The 18,369-nt window shown below is 38.6% G+C and overlaps 1 protein-coding gene across 7 annotated transcripts in view; it reads right to left on the minus strand.

Annotated features, from left to right (window-relative positions):
- MAP3K20 (mitogen-activated protein kinase kinase kinase 20) overlaps window positions 1-18,369 on the minus strand; it is a 185,843-nt gene that overhangs the window by 43,945 nt on the left and 123,529 nt on the right. For all 7 annotated transcript variants that reach the window (XM_082397700.1, XM_082397701.1, XM_082397698.1 and 4 more), the window contains exons 9-11: window positions 17,438-17,512; window positions 11,051-11,157; window positions 3,423-3,558 (exon numbers count right to left, since the gene is read on the minus strand). In XM_082397700.1, coding sequence (XP_082253826.1) covers window positions 3,423-3,558; window positions 11,051-11,157; window positions 17,438-17,512 — 318 coding nt within the window. The remainder of the gene's footprint in view (window positions 1-3,422; window positions 3,559-11,050; window positions 11,158-17,437; window positions 17,513-18,369) is intronic.

Consider the following 18,369-nt stretch of genomic DNA (forward strand, 5'->3'; position numbering starts at 1 on the left):
TATTTAATGGCAGGTTTGGCTCCAGCGTGTTTACCATAATTTATAAATGACAGAGTAAATCACAACCAAAGGTTTGCAAAGCATCACAGCAAGCCGAATTTCAAATAGGAAGGAAGTTGTAAGTTTTAAGCCCTCATTTTCCTTAAAACTAAGTAGTTCTTAGAATTTCTCTCAATTTTTCCCAATTTGACTTTCATATGGAAACATTTAGTTAACTATTACATTAAAAGAGAAATTAAGTAGAGATTAAATCTCGAATTAAAAAAAATAAACAAGAAACCTTGGACCAAAGAAGAAAAGCTTAGAGGAAGCATAAAAACAGTTTAGCAGTCAATTGGGAGATTTGGGTCATTAGCTACCTTTTTAGCTAGATTAAGTATCTATAAACTAATAAACAGTCTAGAATTCACTTGTCTCCCTTTATTATTTATTACAGCCAGATATAATACTTGTTATCCAATTTATGAAATAATTCACTTGTAAACAAATTCTAGATTGTCTCTAACATTTAAGTTATAAACAAGTATGTAAATACATGTGAAAACTGGGAGGCAAGGAAACTAGTATTAATTTAGATTGTTACCTTTGTCTCTATTCTCTACAAGTTTCCTTCTTTTAGCAGAATTTTCTTCTAGGAATTCTTCTCAGAGTGGATACAGACATTTATTTTCAATCTTACATAATTATTTTAAACAGCCAACCTATTTCCATAAATGTTGTTCTTTTCAGGGGTAAAACTGTTAGGATGTGAAAGTGTTACTGCCTCTTCCTTTGAGAAAGAAGCAAATTAAGGCTTATATTTTGATGCTGTTTAAATAAGGGTAAAAAAGTACAAATAATATAACTCTGGGATGACCTTCATATTCTGCATGTAAAGGTACTTTTTAGGACCAATTTCCTAATTTTTAAATTAAAGTTGGAATCAAGTTTTTTAAAAAAAAACTATCTTAACTCCATTAGGAAAGGACCTCTACAGTTATTAGTTCAATCAGAACTTCATATAATTCAGCTAAAAAGCAGAAGTTACATGGACGAAAGAAATTGTTTTAGATCCTTTAACACCGGAAACAGGCTATTACTTTCCTTGCAGTCAAATTTCCCAGCCTCTCAAATTTGTTTTCAATTGTTAGATACTCTTAGGATCTCTTTGCTGTTTATCTGTTTTATTATTTCATAGGTCTTTCCTCACATTATGTTAAGATCTCAACAAATGTCTCTCAAATAAGCTATTATTTTTAAAAGAAGTAAAATTTCTACATCAAGCTACAACAATCATTAAAAATAAACATTGTTCATATTTGTGTATGGAAAATTCACCTTCCCAAATATCTTTAACTAATGTTTTAACTTCAGGAAAGAAAGCAGTGTCCTTCCTCGAAATAAATGCAGTAATACAATTTTTTATGACGTTACTTAAATATTAAACTTTTACAATTAAGATGAGGCTACACAGAGAAAACCTCAATCTCCAGTCGCTTCCTTTTAAAAAAGGTTTATTCTGTCAGTCTCTCAGAAACCTCACTTAAAGTCAACTAGAAACTGATGTGAGGATAAAAGAAAATATCTACTTACAAAATACCTGAGCACAAACCTTTCCTTCAGAAATACCGGCTCTAAGCAGAAGAGACATTAAAAGCAAGTACTGTACAGAAAGAAAAGTTAGGCTTCGTAAGTAAAAAAAGGGAAGAAAATCTCATTGAGATCGTGCTGCATGCTGTCCATTGTTAGATGGTAGCCTTCAGAGCAGTTCCTTTACAGAAAGTTTCCTGCATTTAAAACGCAAGCATACAACCTACTGTGCACTCAGAGTTTTTCATCATTTATTATACAACTGTGTTACTAATAGCAATAATGTGTGCAAGGCAGCCCATAATTTCTTAGCAAAACTAATGCCAGTAAACTAAAGAAAGGTTCTAAAGCATACTTTAATGGGTCCTTTAAAGTTTTTTCTTAAAATGCTACATTTAGAAAGAGTCAAGCCATGCAGTGCTTTATAGCTTAAGATTTCAATGTACTTAAAAAATCCCCACAACTCTCAGACTTCAGAAGATGGTCATATTTTTGCCTCTCGTCAGCTCTGGGAGAATCAGTGTTCCCTTGAAGATCCTTAAGGTAATGCTTTCTGAGTCTGCCTGTTGGTACCAATTCAACCAGAACAGGAAACTTTCCTTAACTTCTTTCTTGAGAGCCAAGTTAAAATTCACTGAACTTGTAAGATGTGGTACTGTTTTAATGTCCCATGACAGTCTTACGCATAGCAATTCAGTTCTTACTTTGGGATTCCCTGGATAACCAAAGTCATTTCTGAAAAAGTTAAATCTGATAATAAACATTTAACTTCACTGTATTTTCCTTTTTTGGAAATCAGGTTATTTCACCACATAAATTGGAAAAGGAGGCAAACTATTTTATTCTTTAGACACTGGAAAATACTTTGCAGTTGGGCACTGGTTGCTAAATGGAGATTAAGACTTTTAAAAATAGGAAAGTTTTTTGAAGATCACAAAGTGAAGGGCATTTAAGAATTTTTTTTGGTATAATCACCATAGCAACTATCAAAAAGGAATTTAAAGTACATAACAAGTGTACTTTTAATCTTATTATTACTTGTGATCTTACAGTGGACATGTATTGCCCATTAAAAACCCTGGAAAAGTCAATGATAAATTTATACTTAATTCCTAAAATAATAAATTATTTAAAATAGGGAAGAATGCTGAAATTTGACTAGACTTTAATATATCATGTTAACATATAAGCTCATGGTAAGTATATAAATAGCAAAGTCCTTACAAAGAATTTTTATCTTAGTCCAAATACAAGACTTGGAAAAAAACCAAGATATTTTTTGGTGGAGTAAACACTGGAAGCTTGTCCTGAGAGAAGTCTTTTTCCGATCTTTTGCTGCCCATGATTGTGACCCTAAATTGAGCAAGGAATATTAATTCTCGTCATTCATAGGTCATTAAGTTAGCTCTCTTTTAGAAGGAAATCTCGGTTAAGTTCTGACACATCAACGACTTTCTCAGACAGCTAGCTGCCTTGGTATAACATTTATTAATTACCGATGGACTCTAAATAAAGAGTTAATCAGCCTTGAGGCACAGGCTCTGGGGATCTAGCAGATGGTGTAAAAATACACTGAATTTTATTTTTGTAATTCTAATATACAAACACACTGACAGAATTAACAGTTCTCAGAGAAAGAGCCAGAAATAGGCTAAGCTTTCCTGCTAAATTTCTGGCATTTTGTTAACTGAAAAGAGATAGGCGCGCTACTGCGGTATAAAGGTGGACCCTTTAGTGTAGAGGCACGAGGCAGGAAGTGAGGAGGCAGCAGGGGAGGGGGGAGGGGTGCCATGCTGCCATGCTCAGCCAGTCTCCTGAGCGCGGGATCGGTGAACCCTGCAGGGAGCACTCACCGGGGTGTTGGACTGTTCCGTCAGCTTTTGCTCCCACATCTTCAGCCGTCTTTCTCGTTCTTTGAGCTCCTGCTCCTTAAAGCTGAGGTCACGCTCTAGTTTCTTCAGCCTCTCAAGAGTTGCTTCAATTTCACACCTGCACAGGGATATAACTGGTTTAAGTCTCAACTTTGCTGAAGAGGCGTTACGTGCTGAGGGGTCCATCACAATGCTTAATCAAAGGAAAAGGCTAAACCTGTGCTTTGAAACCAAACAGTAAATGAGCAGAGAATAGGAAATCTTTCATAGCCTTCAAAATCAACAGGTAGTTTCTAGCTTGGAAACGTAAGCTCAGAATACTTTCTCAAAGCAGTGAAGAACCACTGGGTGGGGCCTGAGCTATGGAGCTGGTGTCTTGGTTTAGCCATTTAATAAATACTTATGGTCAGGAATTCCCTGGCAGTCCAGTGGTTAAGACTTGGGCTTTTGGGACTTCCCTGGTGGCGCAGTGGTTAAGAACCCACCTGCCAATGCAGGGGACACGGGTTCGAGCCCTGGTCTGGGAAGATCCCACATGCTGTGGAGCAACTAAGCCCGTGCACCACAACTACTGAGCCTGTGCTCTAGAGCCCATGAGCCACAACTACTGAAGCGTACATGTCACAACTACTGAAGCCGGCACGCCTAGAGCCTGTGCTCCGCAACAAGAAAAGCCATCGCAATGAGAAGCCCGCGCACCGCAACAAAGAGTAGCCCCCGCTCGCCGCAACTAGAGAAGGCCCGTGCACAGCAACGAAGACCCAACGCAGCCAAAAATAAATAAGTAAATAAGAATAAATTTATTTAAAAAAAAAAGAAAAAAGACTTGGGCTTTCACTGCCGTGGACCCAGGTTTGATCCCTGGTCGGGGAACTAAGATTCCACAAGCTGCATGGTGCAGCCAAAAAAAAAATGCTTATGGTCATCTGGCTTCATTATATATTATCTCATCTTATTCTCATTACAGCCCCAAGAAACAGGTACTAATCTCACAAAGAGAGAGATGGGAAAATGACACTCCAGGTTAGATGATCACTGTCACACCACTAGTAAGTTCACCTTAACTTATTCGCTGAGTAGCTCAAGTAACTGACTGATTAACTTGACTCATTCTCCTCCGTTGTACGGGGTGGTAGTTATCTTCTATCAGGGCTCTACAACTTGCCTGATTCTAATAATTACCTGGGCAAAACATACAACAAAACATAGATTCCTAGGACCCTTCCTCAGAGCTCAGGATTCAGTAGGGCTGGGTGGGGCTTAGGAATCTCCATTATCTGATAAAAGAGCCAGGTCGTTTTTTGACAATCAGGCAAGTGTGGGAATCCTGGGCCAGATGAACTCTAAGGTTCCTTTTAACTCTAATAATTTTAAAAGCAAGTTAGTTCCCTCCTTAGTCTCTATGGGCTGACCAACCTCACCACCTGGAACAATATGTCCAGTTACAGAGACCTGCCCTTTATAGAAACTGAAATTGGTAAGATGGCTCAGGGCAGGGTTTTTTCTCCTTCAGGGCTGTCATCGTGTTTAAGTCTAAATTTATGCTCTGAGAGCTGGAAGTTCTTCCCCTTCAGTTTCTGAAGAGCCTGTGAGAAAAGCAACGGTAATGAGAGACTGAGAGGAAGAAGGAGAGACCGAGAGGGAGGGAGGGAAGAAGAGGGAAATGAGGAGAGGAAGCAGACCGAAGGCTGGAAGGAAGGGCTAGCGAAGGCGCAGAGAGAAGGACGCAGAACAAGGAAGGGACTGGAAAGGGGAGCAGGCTGGAGATTAGCTGCTGAGCCAACAGCTGCTCCCATGTGCCCCTGGGACACACCTACACGTCCGACTGTGCGATCCCGGTTGGGACTTTGACTCCAGAAGGTAGATGCCCCCGGATCTAAGTTGATGACTGTATGTAGCCAAAGTCTGCCTTTTTATGTCCAGGGAAAATCAGAATAAGTGGACAGCTTATCCCAATGCCCTTGTAGATGAGAAGTAGATAAAGGAAAACAAAAAGGTTCTGGGTATTAGTTGGCAAAACCCAACTCAGAGAACAGCTACTGAGGTGGATCTGGACTTGGGCTCCACGTTTTACTTCCCTGGCTGTCTGCAAAGTACCTCAGAGCAAGGGAGGCGGGGAAGTAAGTGGAAAAGCCTCTGTTGTCAACCCTGTCCCTTTTATTGGTGCCATCTGAAAATTATAAAACCAGGTAAGTCAAGTCGCACTAGAGTCCCTAAGGAAAGGCAGTAAATCAGCCATCTTTCAAAATGATGACTGTATCATAAAATCCAAATTTTATCCCTGATACTTCAGACAAAATACTATGCCCATTTATAAATAAGTGTTTTTATTTTTCAAATGGAGGATTAAGGAAAAAAGCACAGTGGAGAAAATCTTAGGTTAAAACTTTTGTAACAAAAAGGAAAGAAAGAATGAGCCATCTTCAATAAATGAGAGGGTGAGAAAAGGAGGCGGCAGAGCTGGGCACACTCAGTGGGATGTGGCAGGGGCCTGGGCTGCTGCCCACGCGGTGCTTCCACCAAGCCCAGTCCCAGCTCTTCTGCCAGGGAGACCGAGCTCACTGGTGTTCTTTTTGATCAGGGTAAATGGCCAACGCATTCAATTTCACTTGTAATTTAAGCCAAGGATTCATCTCAAGTTCCGGCTCTGGGAGCCCACTCTGATTTTGAGCCCTTGTGGAAAATACATCAACGGTTAAGTAAGCTAAGTAAGCTGAGAGCTGTCGCAGAAAAACAAGAACTGACTGAGTAAATATGCTCCCCAACGAGGCTTTCCCAGACGCCCTGGGATCTTGACAGCAGTGGTCGAGGTCCTACACCACGAGAGATGTAACCCCAACCTGGGGGGCAACACAAAGACAGTTCCTCCCCTGGCTGTTCCCTCTGTTTTCCTTGATGTACTGTTTTGCATCAAATGCATTGGCTGATGCACTTATATAACCCTCCTGTTCTAAAAATATAGTTTAATATGTTTTAAGTTGATGAAAATTTTCCCTATGTCAAAAACAGGCAATGAACTATAATTGTCTTCTTTTACTAGACAGAAACTTACTTTGAAATAAAAGATTAATTCATAAAAACATTTATATATATTACATGAGAAATAGATAATATATATATATTACATTTAGTGTTATATATTAAATGATTTGTGCTAAAATCCAAATTGCAAAGATCAGTTTTTTAAATCTCTGTGTTTTGTTTTTAAGAAGGCATGCCAGAGTAAGAATATTTTGATCATCGAGGAAGAACGAAACCAGCAGAGTGTTTTGCCAAGAGACAGAGACCCTGAATGCACCATCACAGCAACATGAGCCTCACTCAGTGCACGTGACCACAGGCCTGCAGACAATCACAAACGGCAACGAGAATTGAAAACACGACCAAGAGGATGACACGTTTTCTGTTCTTAATGCTCGTGGCCACTATTGCTAATAAGTCAATATTATTGCTAATAATAGGAGGAGAAACAAGGTGAAGATGTGATGAACAAGGAAAGGTCTGACACTAGATTTCTTGCCTATCACCTATTAGGTAAAAGGAAAGGACATAGTTCATGTGGTTTTTAATAACCTAGTTTTAAAAAGAATTTTCAGAATGATCATTTAAGTTTCTAAGACTAGATGTTCCATCTGGTTTATGTGTAGAGGAAGCTCCACCAGCAAACAAGCATTTGCCAGAAACACCAGAGCAGGACGGGAGTCCGACTTCACTGATACTCGTTAACTTCCTACACACACTTTGGACCCTAGACGCGTGGTTTCAGACACCAGATAAAAGTCAGGGAAAAGAGAGGAGTGGTCTGAATGTGCCGTCCTTTGAAATATCCAGATGACCTGAGAAAACATTTCCTTCTTTTGGACACTTGGCACGTTGAGTGGGATAGTTGTTTTACCCTAATCATCACTTAAAACCATCATGCCCCTGTGATGCTTCTCTTTGCTAAAAGGGAATCCAGTGGAGGGCATGACACTGGACACAAATTCAGGGACAGCACCGCACAGTGTGTGTGCCACAGCAGGCCCGTGGGATCAGGCCCCCTGGGTGCCGGCACTGGTTCTGTTTCACATGGTATAATCTTGGGCAGGTTCTTGCCCCTGTGATGTACATACTAGGGTTGCTATGTGGATTAAAAAAGATAATCCAAATAAAGTACAAGCATCTGGTTAAGAATGTGATAAATGACAGCTGTGTTCGTTATTGTTACTCTAATTAATATTATTATTATTCCCCACGTTTTTAACCAATTGCCAAGTTCAATTAAAACAGCTCTGCTGTCTCTCAAACTGTGGTTTAGTGCTTCAGGTAAAGATATATATTCTTTCTCCAGCTCTCAGGATTAACGAATTCCTGAAAGACAGCCAATGAGGAAGCCCCCTAGGCAACTGTTTGCCTTTTACTAAAACACATTAGTGTATTACCAATTTTATTTCTCTCATCTTTTTAGCTTGAAGAATTAAAAAAAATAAATTTGTTATTCAACTAATCCAGGTTTATTATAGAAAATAAAGATATACACATAGAAAACACTTTCCCATAATCTCATTACCCAATGATATGTAACACTGACCTTTTTATACTTTTCTCTATGTGCACATACATGTACACATAAATATGTGTTTATTTTAGAATAAATGGAATCATTCTGAACATGCTGGACCGTAGCATCCATTTTTAAATCGTTTATCGGCTCTGTAATATCATGAAAGGCTCCATACTATTTTGTGTGTGGGGATATCATAATTTTCTAAATCATAAAAACCACAAAAAAAACCAAGTCAATCTTTTATTTCACTTTAAGCTCATTTCCAGTTTTATAATTCTAAAGGATGTGATAAACAAATGTCCATACATTCTTGCACAGCCTTCCCGTTTATTTTCTTAGGAATGAAATGGCAGTGGGAGAGGTGTCTGATCTATATAGCCAAACTGTCCTCCAGAAAGGTAGTATTTTCCCACCAGCGAAGTATGAGGAAGTTTATAACACCGGATATTTTCATGATATAAATTTTTGCCAATCTGATGAATAAATTATGTTCCCTTTGATTGCTAAAAGAGGTTGAATACTTTTCACATGTTTATTGGTCATTTGACTTCTTTTTTTGTGAAATGCCATTTCAGGCCCTTTAATATGATATTTTAATTAAAATGTTATTTTAAAGACAGAAGTGTTGGTTTTAGAGTGTGATCTGGGAACTCATGAGAGCTTTTCAAAGGTTAAATTGGTTTTCAGTATAACATTAAGACATGATTTACCTTTTCTACTCTCATTCTCTCACAAGTGTACAGACTTTTCCACAGGCTTCATGACATGGGATAGTACCATAGGCTGAATGCAGAAGCAGGATTTATTATTGTCTTTCAAATGAATCAATAACTACATATTTAAATTTTTTTCTCAGTTCTAATTTTGAATGTGGTAAATACTGACAGATGTAACTCATTTAAACAAAAGCCCTTTGGAGTCCTCAATAATTTTTCAGAGTGTAATGAAGTCCTGAGACTAGAAACTTTTAGAACAGATGATCTATCATATAGGAAAAAAGTTGTAACAGTATGGCATTTGTCTTATAAATTTATTGATGGTGGGTATTGCTTTTGGTCTTATGGAGGTTTTACATTTTTATATAGAAAACTTACCAACTTTCCCCCTATTTTCTGATTTTGTTGACATACTTTAAAGACTCCCTATCTCATGGGTATTAATAGTAGTATTAAAATCCCACTAATCCTTTGGCTAACAGATCAAACAGCAGTTCCTCAGAGAATCCCTTTATTAAACCTTCAGACTAGATTAGATTTCACGGTTATATACACTCAGACGTCCAGTAATGTTCTGTCATAATACTTATCAAAATGGTAATGAAAGTTATTTGTATATTTGTATTTAGTAATCCAATATTGACACTCCAGGTGCACTGGGGCTGTTCTGCTAATCACCAGAGCCCAACACCTAAAGGACACCTTTCCCCAGCAGAGGTTTAATGAATATCTGAATGAATGAATGTAGGAAGCACATTTGTCAAAGCAAACAAATTAACTTACATATTTCTATTCTCTTGTGTAATATTGTGACGTCTTTTAATATTATTACCACTGTGGTATTTCCTTCTCCAAATATTTGTGGAGCAACTGCGGTATTCAAGATATGTTCTAGAGGCTGCAGTTACAGTGAGGAACAAAAGAGATGATCCGACCCTCTTACATTTTAGCCAGCGAGACACACATTATTAAACAACAGACTGCAGAACTTATTAATTTCAACTGCAGTAGAAGCTATGAAGGAGATGCTCTCAGGGCACATAAAGTGGAACCTCAGCTGGTCTGGGGTCAGGAAACACCTCCTTAAAGGAGTGCTTTTTTCAGCTACTATCTGAAGCAGTAGGAGTAGGAGCTAAGCTGGGTTTGGGCATCAGGGCTGGTGTGCCGCTGAAATGGGATGAATTTTATACAGAAGAAACTGCATTTGCAAGGTATGAGGGAGAAATATGCATGTGTTGAGGGACCAACGTCAAAAATTAAGGGGTAGAATGACGCTCTTAAGATGAGGTTACTGAGGCAAGAGCACAGAGGGTGTCACGCATCTTAAGTATTTTGGCCTTTGTCCTAGAGTAATGGGAGCCCCTTATACTGATTTAAAAGGGGAGTGATCTGATTAGATTTGTGCTGATCTCTTACTGTAGGAAACAAATATTACTTACATGTTTTGTTTCGTTAATTATTTCAGCCCGGAACAAAGTCCCTCACACACACCTAGACTCCAGCAAACAGTATTACTTTTGTATCACTAAGTAAAAATTCATTTTAACTCACTGGTCCTAGAGATTCTCAAAGAATAAAAAATAAAGAAGGTTATTGTAAAACACCAAACAGAAAGCCCAAAGAAATGTGTAATCACAGGAGTAAACGATTCTTTTTAAAGTGCCTGCAGTGTTCATTTGGCATCGGCAGGTGGCGCCAGGCGTCACGTTACTGCCATAGCTAACAGGAGCAGAGTTACTTAAATCTCTGCTGAGTCAGGGAGGAATTATGTCAGCTTCCAAACATGCTATTTATATTTGTGCATCATGTGACCCGGCTCAAATGTCTCATGTCGGGGTTACTTCTTCCACTCACACAATACAATTCTCTCATTACTAAGTTTGTTTACACCTGAAAAAATTTAATAGGATTTATAACATCAAAAGCTTTCTTTTAAAAGTGTTTTTACAGTCTCCTTATCTCTTCCATCAACAGATACAGTGCTCTGCATATTTCCAAGCAGACAGTATTTTTATTTCTCACTGGACAGAGGCCAAAGTTTCCTAACACAGAGTGTATACAGAGGAATGTCAGGTAACCGTCTTTTATCTCAGAAGATGCTGTTTTAATATTCTTTCTAAATACTTAAGACATATGATAAAGCAACAAGCTTAGAGGAACACTCTTTGCTTACATATGAGATGGAGGGCTTATTCGATCTCCAAAATTTTCTAACACAAAAAACCCAAGAAAAAGCCCCAATTTCTAAGGAATCAGGACTGTCACCAAGTTTCCAGGTTCTCTTCCTGGCTGAAGCTAGCCCTGATCCCTTAAAGTCGGATGACGTGACTCGGACGCGAGGCACCTACCTCCACTCCGCCTTATTGTGCAGGAATGAGTTACACTGGTCAGGAAGGTTCGTGTCATGCGACATGGACTCCAGGATTGAAATGATTTGCTTGAAAGATGGCCGTTTCTGAAGGAGAAAAAATAATCACTTGCTGGGACATAAGAAAGTCATCTTTAAGAGAAAATTCACAAGTATAGTAATAAGGTCAAGTCACCTTATTACTATATAAAACAAAATAAAATATGGTGTAATGTCCTGATTTAGTTATTTTACAACTGTCAGACTGCTCAGGTTTAGGGAACCATACTTCTTATTTTCAATCAATTATTCATAATAGACTCAGATGTCATTTTTCTATTGTGTGGCCTAAGGTTGGAGTGATTATAGTATTTTTCCAGGTAAGGAAAGTACTAACTAATTCTCTCTTTTGGGTATGATTAAGGGCTCCTAAAAGGAAGAAGTTAAGTCTTTTAAAAATCTATGCGATAGGACTTCCCTGGTGGTGCAGTGGTTAAGAATCCGCCTGCCAGTGCAGGGGACACAGGTTTGAGCCCTGGTCTGGGAAGATCCCACATGCCGCGGAGCAACTAAGGCTGTGCGCCACAACTACTGAGCCTGTGCTCTAGAGCCCATGAGCCACAACTACTGAGCCCATGTGCCTAGAGCCCGTGCACCACAACTACTGAGCCTGTGCTCTAGAGCCCGCAAGCCACAACTACTGAGCCTGCATGCCACAACTACTGAAGCCTGCACGCCTAGAGCCTGTGCTCTGCAACAAGAGAAGCCACCACAATGAGAAGCTCACGCATCACAACGAAGAGTAGCCCTCACTCACCGCAACTAGAGAAAGCCCACGTGCAGCAACGAAGACCTAATGCAGCCAAAAAAAAAAAAAATCTATGTGATAGGGACTTCCCTGGTGGTGCAGTGGTTAAAAATCCACCTGCCAATGCAGGGGACCCGGGTTCGAGCCCTGGTCCAGGAAGATTCCACATGCCGCAGAGCAACTAAGCCCGTGTGCCACAACTACTGAGCCTGCGCTCTAGAGCCCATGAGCCACAACTACTGAAGCCCGCACGCCTAGAGCCCGTGCTCTGCAACAAGAGAAGCCACCGCAATGAGAAGCCTGCACACCGCAAGTAGCCCCCCGCTCACTGAAACTAGAGAAAACCCGCGTGTAGAAACGAAGACCCAACACAGCCCAAAATAAACAAATAATAAATAAATTTATTTTAAAAAAATCTATGTGATAAAGCAAGTATAGTAAAAGTTAACAGTAGAGTCTGGGCGATGGGTATACCAGTGTTTACTGCAAAATTCTTTCAACTTTTCCCTATGTTTGAAAATTTTTATAATAAAATGTTGGGGGAAATCTACTTATTAATCTAGCAGAACTTGTAAAATTTCCTAAACCAGTTGCTCAGAGAAAAATTCCCCAATATTAAAGCCATCATAACTTCACTGTTCTCAATGTTTATTCCACTTTATAACTAGTTTTGATGCTGGGAAACTCTCAGGTACTGTTTACTAGAAATTGAAAAAGGAGTGGTTAGATGTATTTCTTTAGCTAGCAAAAACTACCCTAGTCTATCTCTTTAGACTCTAGCCAAGACTGAGACAAAAGGTTTAAACAAAAATGGAGAAAGATAATAAAAGGATGATGTACATTCTCTCTTCATCACACCTCATAATTATACCATTTCTGAACAAATTACAGTTGCAGCAATTAAAACATGCATTTTAATTTAGGAGCACAAAAACAAGGAAGAATGTTGAGGTGGCTTGCTCTCAGGACTTGAGTGCTTCCTACATTAAGAAAAGCAATTTTTCTTAGGAATATAAAACTGGGATATTTATTCTGAGTTCTCCCATTATTGTTCTCTTTCAAGGGTGTGTGTGTGTGTATGTGTGGGTGTGTGTGTTTTAAAAGAGGGCGTAAGTAGCTAAATGTCACTGATTGTACATTAAGCCTTGTAATAAGCAAAGAGAAAAGTGCCTTAAGTAGGAAATTTGAAAAAATTCTGTTTGTCTTCTTTGAATTTGTTCCCATTTTAATTTCTCCCACCATGTGTCAAGGTTGCAAAAGGGAAAATGTTTTAATTGTCTGTACAGGAACTAATTTTATAATAAATATAGGATTTTCATTTTTCATGGAAAAGCAGTAGGAGGAGCTGACAAATTTTCAAAGAATAATATTTTCCCTACACTTGATCATTCTTGAGATAAGGTAAAACTTTCTGTAACTGGATGGCAAGTATCCCTGAAAAAATCTTAATTTTATAGTTAGAATATGCTCTCAGATGGAAATTATCAAAGTGAACACTTAGAAGGTAGTAACAATGTAGAATTTTGTGTTAATATTTAATGAGTATTCTGGTTACAGAATACAGCATTTGGTCTAGGATCTTCCTCCGAAGGGGTTTAGGTTCCTTTTATGTATTATGTAGGCTTTGCTTACTTAAAAAGGCAAAACCAGAACAATTTATTAAGCATCTCTATACATTATTTGTTATTTTTGTTTTATAGATAAGGAAGATCAGTCTCAGAAAAGTATGAATTGCCCAGTATCACACAGGAAGCAAGTGAAAGAACCAGGGTCTATGCTCTTAAACACTTCAAAATGTTTTATCACATGAGGGTAAGATATTACTTCCCATCAAACTCAGGGCTTTAACTATTATTTTTTTCTCCTTTAGAAATATCATTTTAGAACTTGAACCAATACCCACCTTTACTTCCTTCTTTTCTTCAAAAAAATTTTTTTGAACACCTGGTGGAAGCCACTGGAATGATCCAACATTTATTTACCTAATAGCAGCTTTCTCTTGTATATGTTTCTACTTCCTCATTGCAAAAGAATATATTTCTATAGGTGAGCTAAATATTTTAATCTATGTGTTAATACTCTAGAGTCTAAGGACTGAAAAAAAAAGAAATAAAATATATTTTAACCAACTATTGCTCTATCTATGTGCATAGAACTGGCACCAACTTCTGGTTGAATTGCTATATACTTCTAGCCAGAGAACTAAAATGTGCCTCTCAGGAAATAAACCTTGGTCTGGCCACTTGAGTCAACAAAAAATTGTGCATCTACTTACTAAATTTATGGAAGATGCTATAGGGAAACAAAGAAAAGCTAGCTCTATTCCCTCATGGAGCCGGTAATCCATTTAGGAAGAAAAGATATTTTTAAAAACGCAACAGCACAAGATGAGGCAGTAGCCCAGACTATGGTTTTGGAAAAGAAGTAGTTAGTATGGACGGGGGTAAACAGAATAACCAGGGAAGGCTTGATGATGAAGTAATCAGGGCAGAAAAGAAAAGAAGGAAAAGAACATGTTCAGGGAATAAAGGAGGTGTGTAAGGTGTGTCTAGAGGAGAGAGCAATGAGAGAGTTAGAAATGTGAGCTGGATGCATAATCAAATCAAATATAGAGGGCATATATTATTTGTATCAGAATAAAATGCCATGAATTTGGGAAATAAAAACTGATCTCAAACGTTCTTCATACTTCATTGGGCTAGAACACAAGATTCCTCTGACCCTAAAAAAGGGTCAGCTTACTAACATGTTAAATAGAGACATGCCAACTTCATGGCATCAACTCTGGACCTAATGTCCTTGTTGTGTAGGTGTTTACACTATCATTTAATTAATGCATCATAAATGTATATTCTTAGAATTCTAATTAATGTAGTACAGAGTTTCTGATTAAGAAACTCAAAACTTGCTTTGCATACTGAAATATAATTAAAATTACAGAGATCTAGTTGCATTCATCTAATTCAGCACACATAATTTCAGGTGAAATTTCTACTTATCGGAGAGAAAAATACTACAAAAATTACCAACTGTGCCACAACGGACATATAAGTGGTAGAGTATGAAAAGGGTAGTATTTTAATAGTATAAAATAAATGTTCTACAGAAAGCTTGCAAATAGCCACTTACAGTTTCCACTGGATTAGCTGCAAAATGCAGGCGTTTCTCTTAATGCTTAAAAATCCCCATATTCTAAAAAATCACACACTAAAATAAGGCCTACACAGGGGCAGGACAGACCATTCAAAACCTATCAACTTTGTCATAAAAAAACTAATGAAACAACAATAAACCTAAATAAAAATACTAACAGTTTAAAAACTGTTAAATTCCTTAATAAAAAACAATACTAAGTAAATATAGGACTCTTTAAAAAAGGGTGAGGGTAGTTTGATGAACAGGAGTGAAAGCAGATTGAGGCTGCTGGTTCACCAGGCCAAAGGTGAAACGCACAAGGCTGGGGAGAACCAGCAACAAACTCTTCCAAGACAAAGCACCGCTCATCCCAGCCAACAGGGAGCACGTGGGGCAGAGGGACCTCTTGGGTCCATGTCCCTTGCTGTGCTACTGGCTGCACTACTGTGCTTGGTGTTCAGTTGTTCTCACTTGTGGTGTGGAACAGTGTGCTGAAAACCACTGCTCATGATTCAACATGAATTCTGCCCGATACTAACACAATCCCCATATTCACCAAGTGTTACGAGTTACTCCCACTAGACAAAACGCAGGTTTCCGTATTGGTGAGTTCAATCAACCCAAGTTCAAACAGGCTACTGAACCCGAGGATGGTTGGGTGGGTTCCTGACTCAACTACACCATTTGATATACGGGACTTGAGCATCTGTGGATTCCACTGGGGTCCTGGAACCAACTACCCCCCCTACCCTCCCAACCGCATACCGAGGAACTGCTGTATATGTTATCATCATTCATTCTTCTTGGGGGTCATACAGGAACTGCGTTTAAATTAAGGGAGAAATTCCATTCTTAAGTCTTTCTTTTTAGATCTCTATTTAAAAGGTCAGTTTGTAATACACCTATTTCCATGAAAAACTGGACAAATTTGAACTATAAAATTTTAGTTCCTTTCTTGAGTGTATCTCTTTTATTATTATTATTTTAATTAATTAATTTTTGGCTGCGTTTGGTCTTCGTTGCTGAGCGCGGGCTTTCTCTAGATGCGGTGAGCGGGGGCTACTCTTCGTTGCGGTGTGAGGGCTTCTCATTGCGGGGGCTTCTCTTGTTGCAGAGCACGGGCTCTAGGCGCGGGTTTCAGTAGTTGTGGCACATGGGCTCAGTAGTTGTGGCTCGCAGGCTCTACAGCGCAGGCTCAGTAGTTGTGGCGCAAGGGCTTAGTTGCTCCGCGGCATGTGGGATCTTCCTGGACCAGGGCTTGAACCCGTGTCCCCTGCATTTGCAGGCAGATTCTTAACCACTGCACTACCAGGGAAGCCCCCTATTATTTTTTTTCCTAAAATATTTATTTATTTATTTATTTATTTTTGGCTACACTGGGTCTTGGTTGCAGCACGAGGGCACGCAGAGTCTTACCCAATGGACTACCAGGGAAGTCCCTTGAGTGTATCTCTCTTATTCCAATATTTAATCTGTGAGGATATTTTTTATTTTTTATCTTTTTATTATGGAAAATTCCAAACATACAAGAAAGTAGAGAGAACAATATAATGACCCTCCATATACCTATCACTTCAAAAATTATCATGGATGACGGTATTTAACCTATACCATCATCCATTTCCCTCCACTTTATTTTGAAGCAAATCCAAGACTCGCCTATCATTTTACCTATAAACATTTCTGTATGTATGTAACAGTCTTTTTAAACAGATCTTTGCGGGGAAAGGAAATGAGCCATTCATGCTCGAATGGGATAACCACAGGAAAGCCTTAATTTTTGGAATTTCTCCAACTCTATTGTGATAGCTTAAAAAACATCACTGAAACGCCACAGGGAGTGCGTATCAAGATTCTCTAGAGGTGCTACCTTTGCCTGGTGCTTGGCTAGAAAAGCAATATGGTGTAGTGGTTAAGCACAGGCACTCATGTCAGCTGGCTTGGGCTCACCCTCCAGCTCCACCACTTACTAGCTGTGTGGTCTTGAGCTCGCTAATTAACCTCTGTGTTCATGTGTAAAATGAGGATAATAACACTACCTAGTTCACAGAGACATTCTGAGGAATAAATGAGTTAACATACATAAAGTGCTTGGAACAGTTCCTGGCTTACAGTAAGCGCTGTGTGCTAGCATCTGTATAACATGAAGGTGTAACAGTTACTATTAAAGATTAAAAACAAGGTAACAGAATTCTTTTTTATGGACTCAAGAATGCCAGAGTGCTGTAAGAAAGACCCAATAACGATTTCGAGGGATCAAGAGAAGTAGATGTCAACAGAAAGCCTTCACACTCCATCTGGGACTCGGAAGAAGAGCAACCCAGCTTGGCTTTGTAATGAATTTTATCACCCCAAGTTTTAAAAAGTCAAAGCCAAACAAACAAGTGAAATTTCAGAACAACAACAACAAAATATATATGTGTGTGTGTGTGTGTGTGTGTGTACCTTGGCATCAGCTTCCCAACACTGATGTAACAGTTCAGCAAAACTCTTGGGGCAACTGCTTGGAATGGTTAATCTCTGTAACAGGGAAAGAAAAAATAAATCAAACCGAAACAAAACAAAACACAAGGATTTTCTCATTAAAGGAAGGAAATTCTAATTGAAAGGTATACAAGAGTTAATTTAGTAGCATAAACAAGACATAAAATTTAAAACTTGCATTGATTAATATGTGACTGGCGAGAATTTACATTTAGGTTCATAGCATCTAATCTCTAAAGACACTTTACCGTTTTCCTCCAAAATCACAGTGGATGAAGAAATAGGGTTCAGCACAACAAGTGCAACAAAATATAGAATCAAGTCTAAAAGAAAATGCAGTACGAGAGGGGCAAGTTGGAACTTAAATACTAAATCTAAACCACACATCTATCACTGTATTTTTATAGGCAACTATGAGATATGCAAACAGGCCAGGTAACTAGGAAAACAGTTCGGCTTTGGCAATAGGTGTACAACTTCTGAAAACATCTTGAGCACAGTGATAATTTTAAAGAAGTGTGCATTTTCTCAGCAGCAAATGAGACATTCTGAATGGATGACTCATTATGGCTTAGTTTTGGTCAAATGCATAAACTATAAGGACTTGATAGAACAAAGATTATAATGTGAGGATTAGTCTTGTTCTAACATTGTACAGCAGTGGTTCTCATAGGACATGTAATGCCCCCAGGGGCAGTTTACAGATCTACAGAGACATTTTTGTTTTAAAGTCTGGAGGGTTGCACCTGGAGCAGGTCAAGAATGCTGGCCATCTTTCAATATATAGTAAAGCCCTGATTAAAAATTCTCCTGCATTCCACCAAACTTCAAATGCCCTGTGTGCATTCATGTGAGTAAAACAAGAAAACAATGAGGCTTATAATTTTCTGAGC

The sequence above is a fragment of the Balaenoptera borealis genome (assembly GCF_965194805.1).
Source record: "Balaenoptera borealis genome assembly, chromosome: 6".
In the NCBI taxonomy this organism is placed as follows: domain Eukaryota; kingdom Metazoa; phylum Chordata; class Mammalia; order Artiodactyla; family Balaenopteridae; genus Balaenoptera; species Balaenoptera borealis.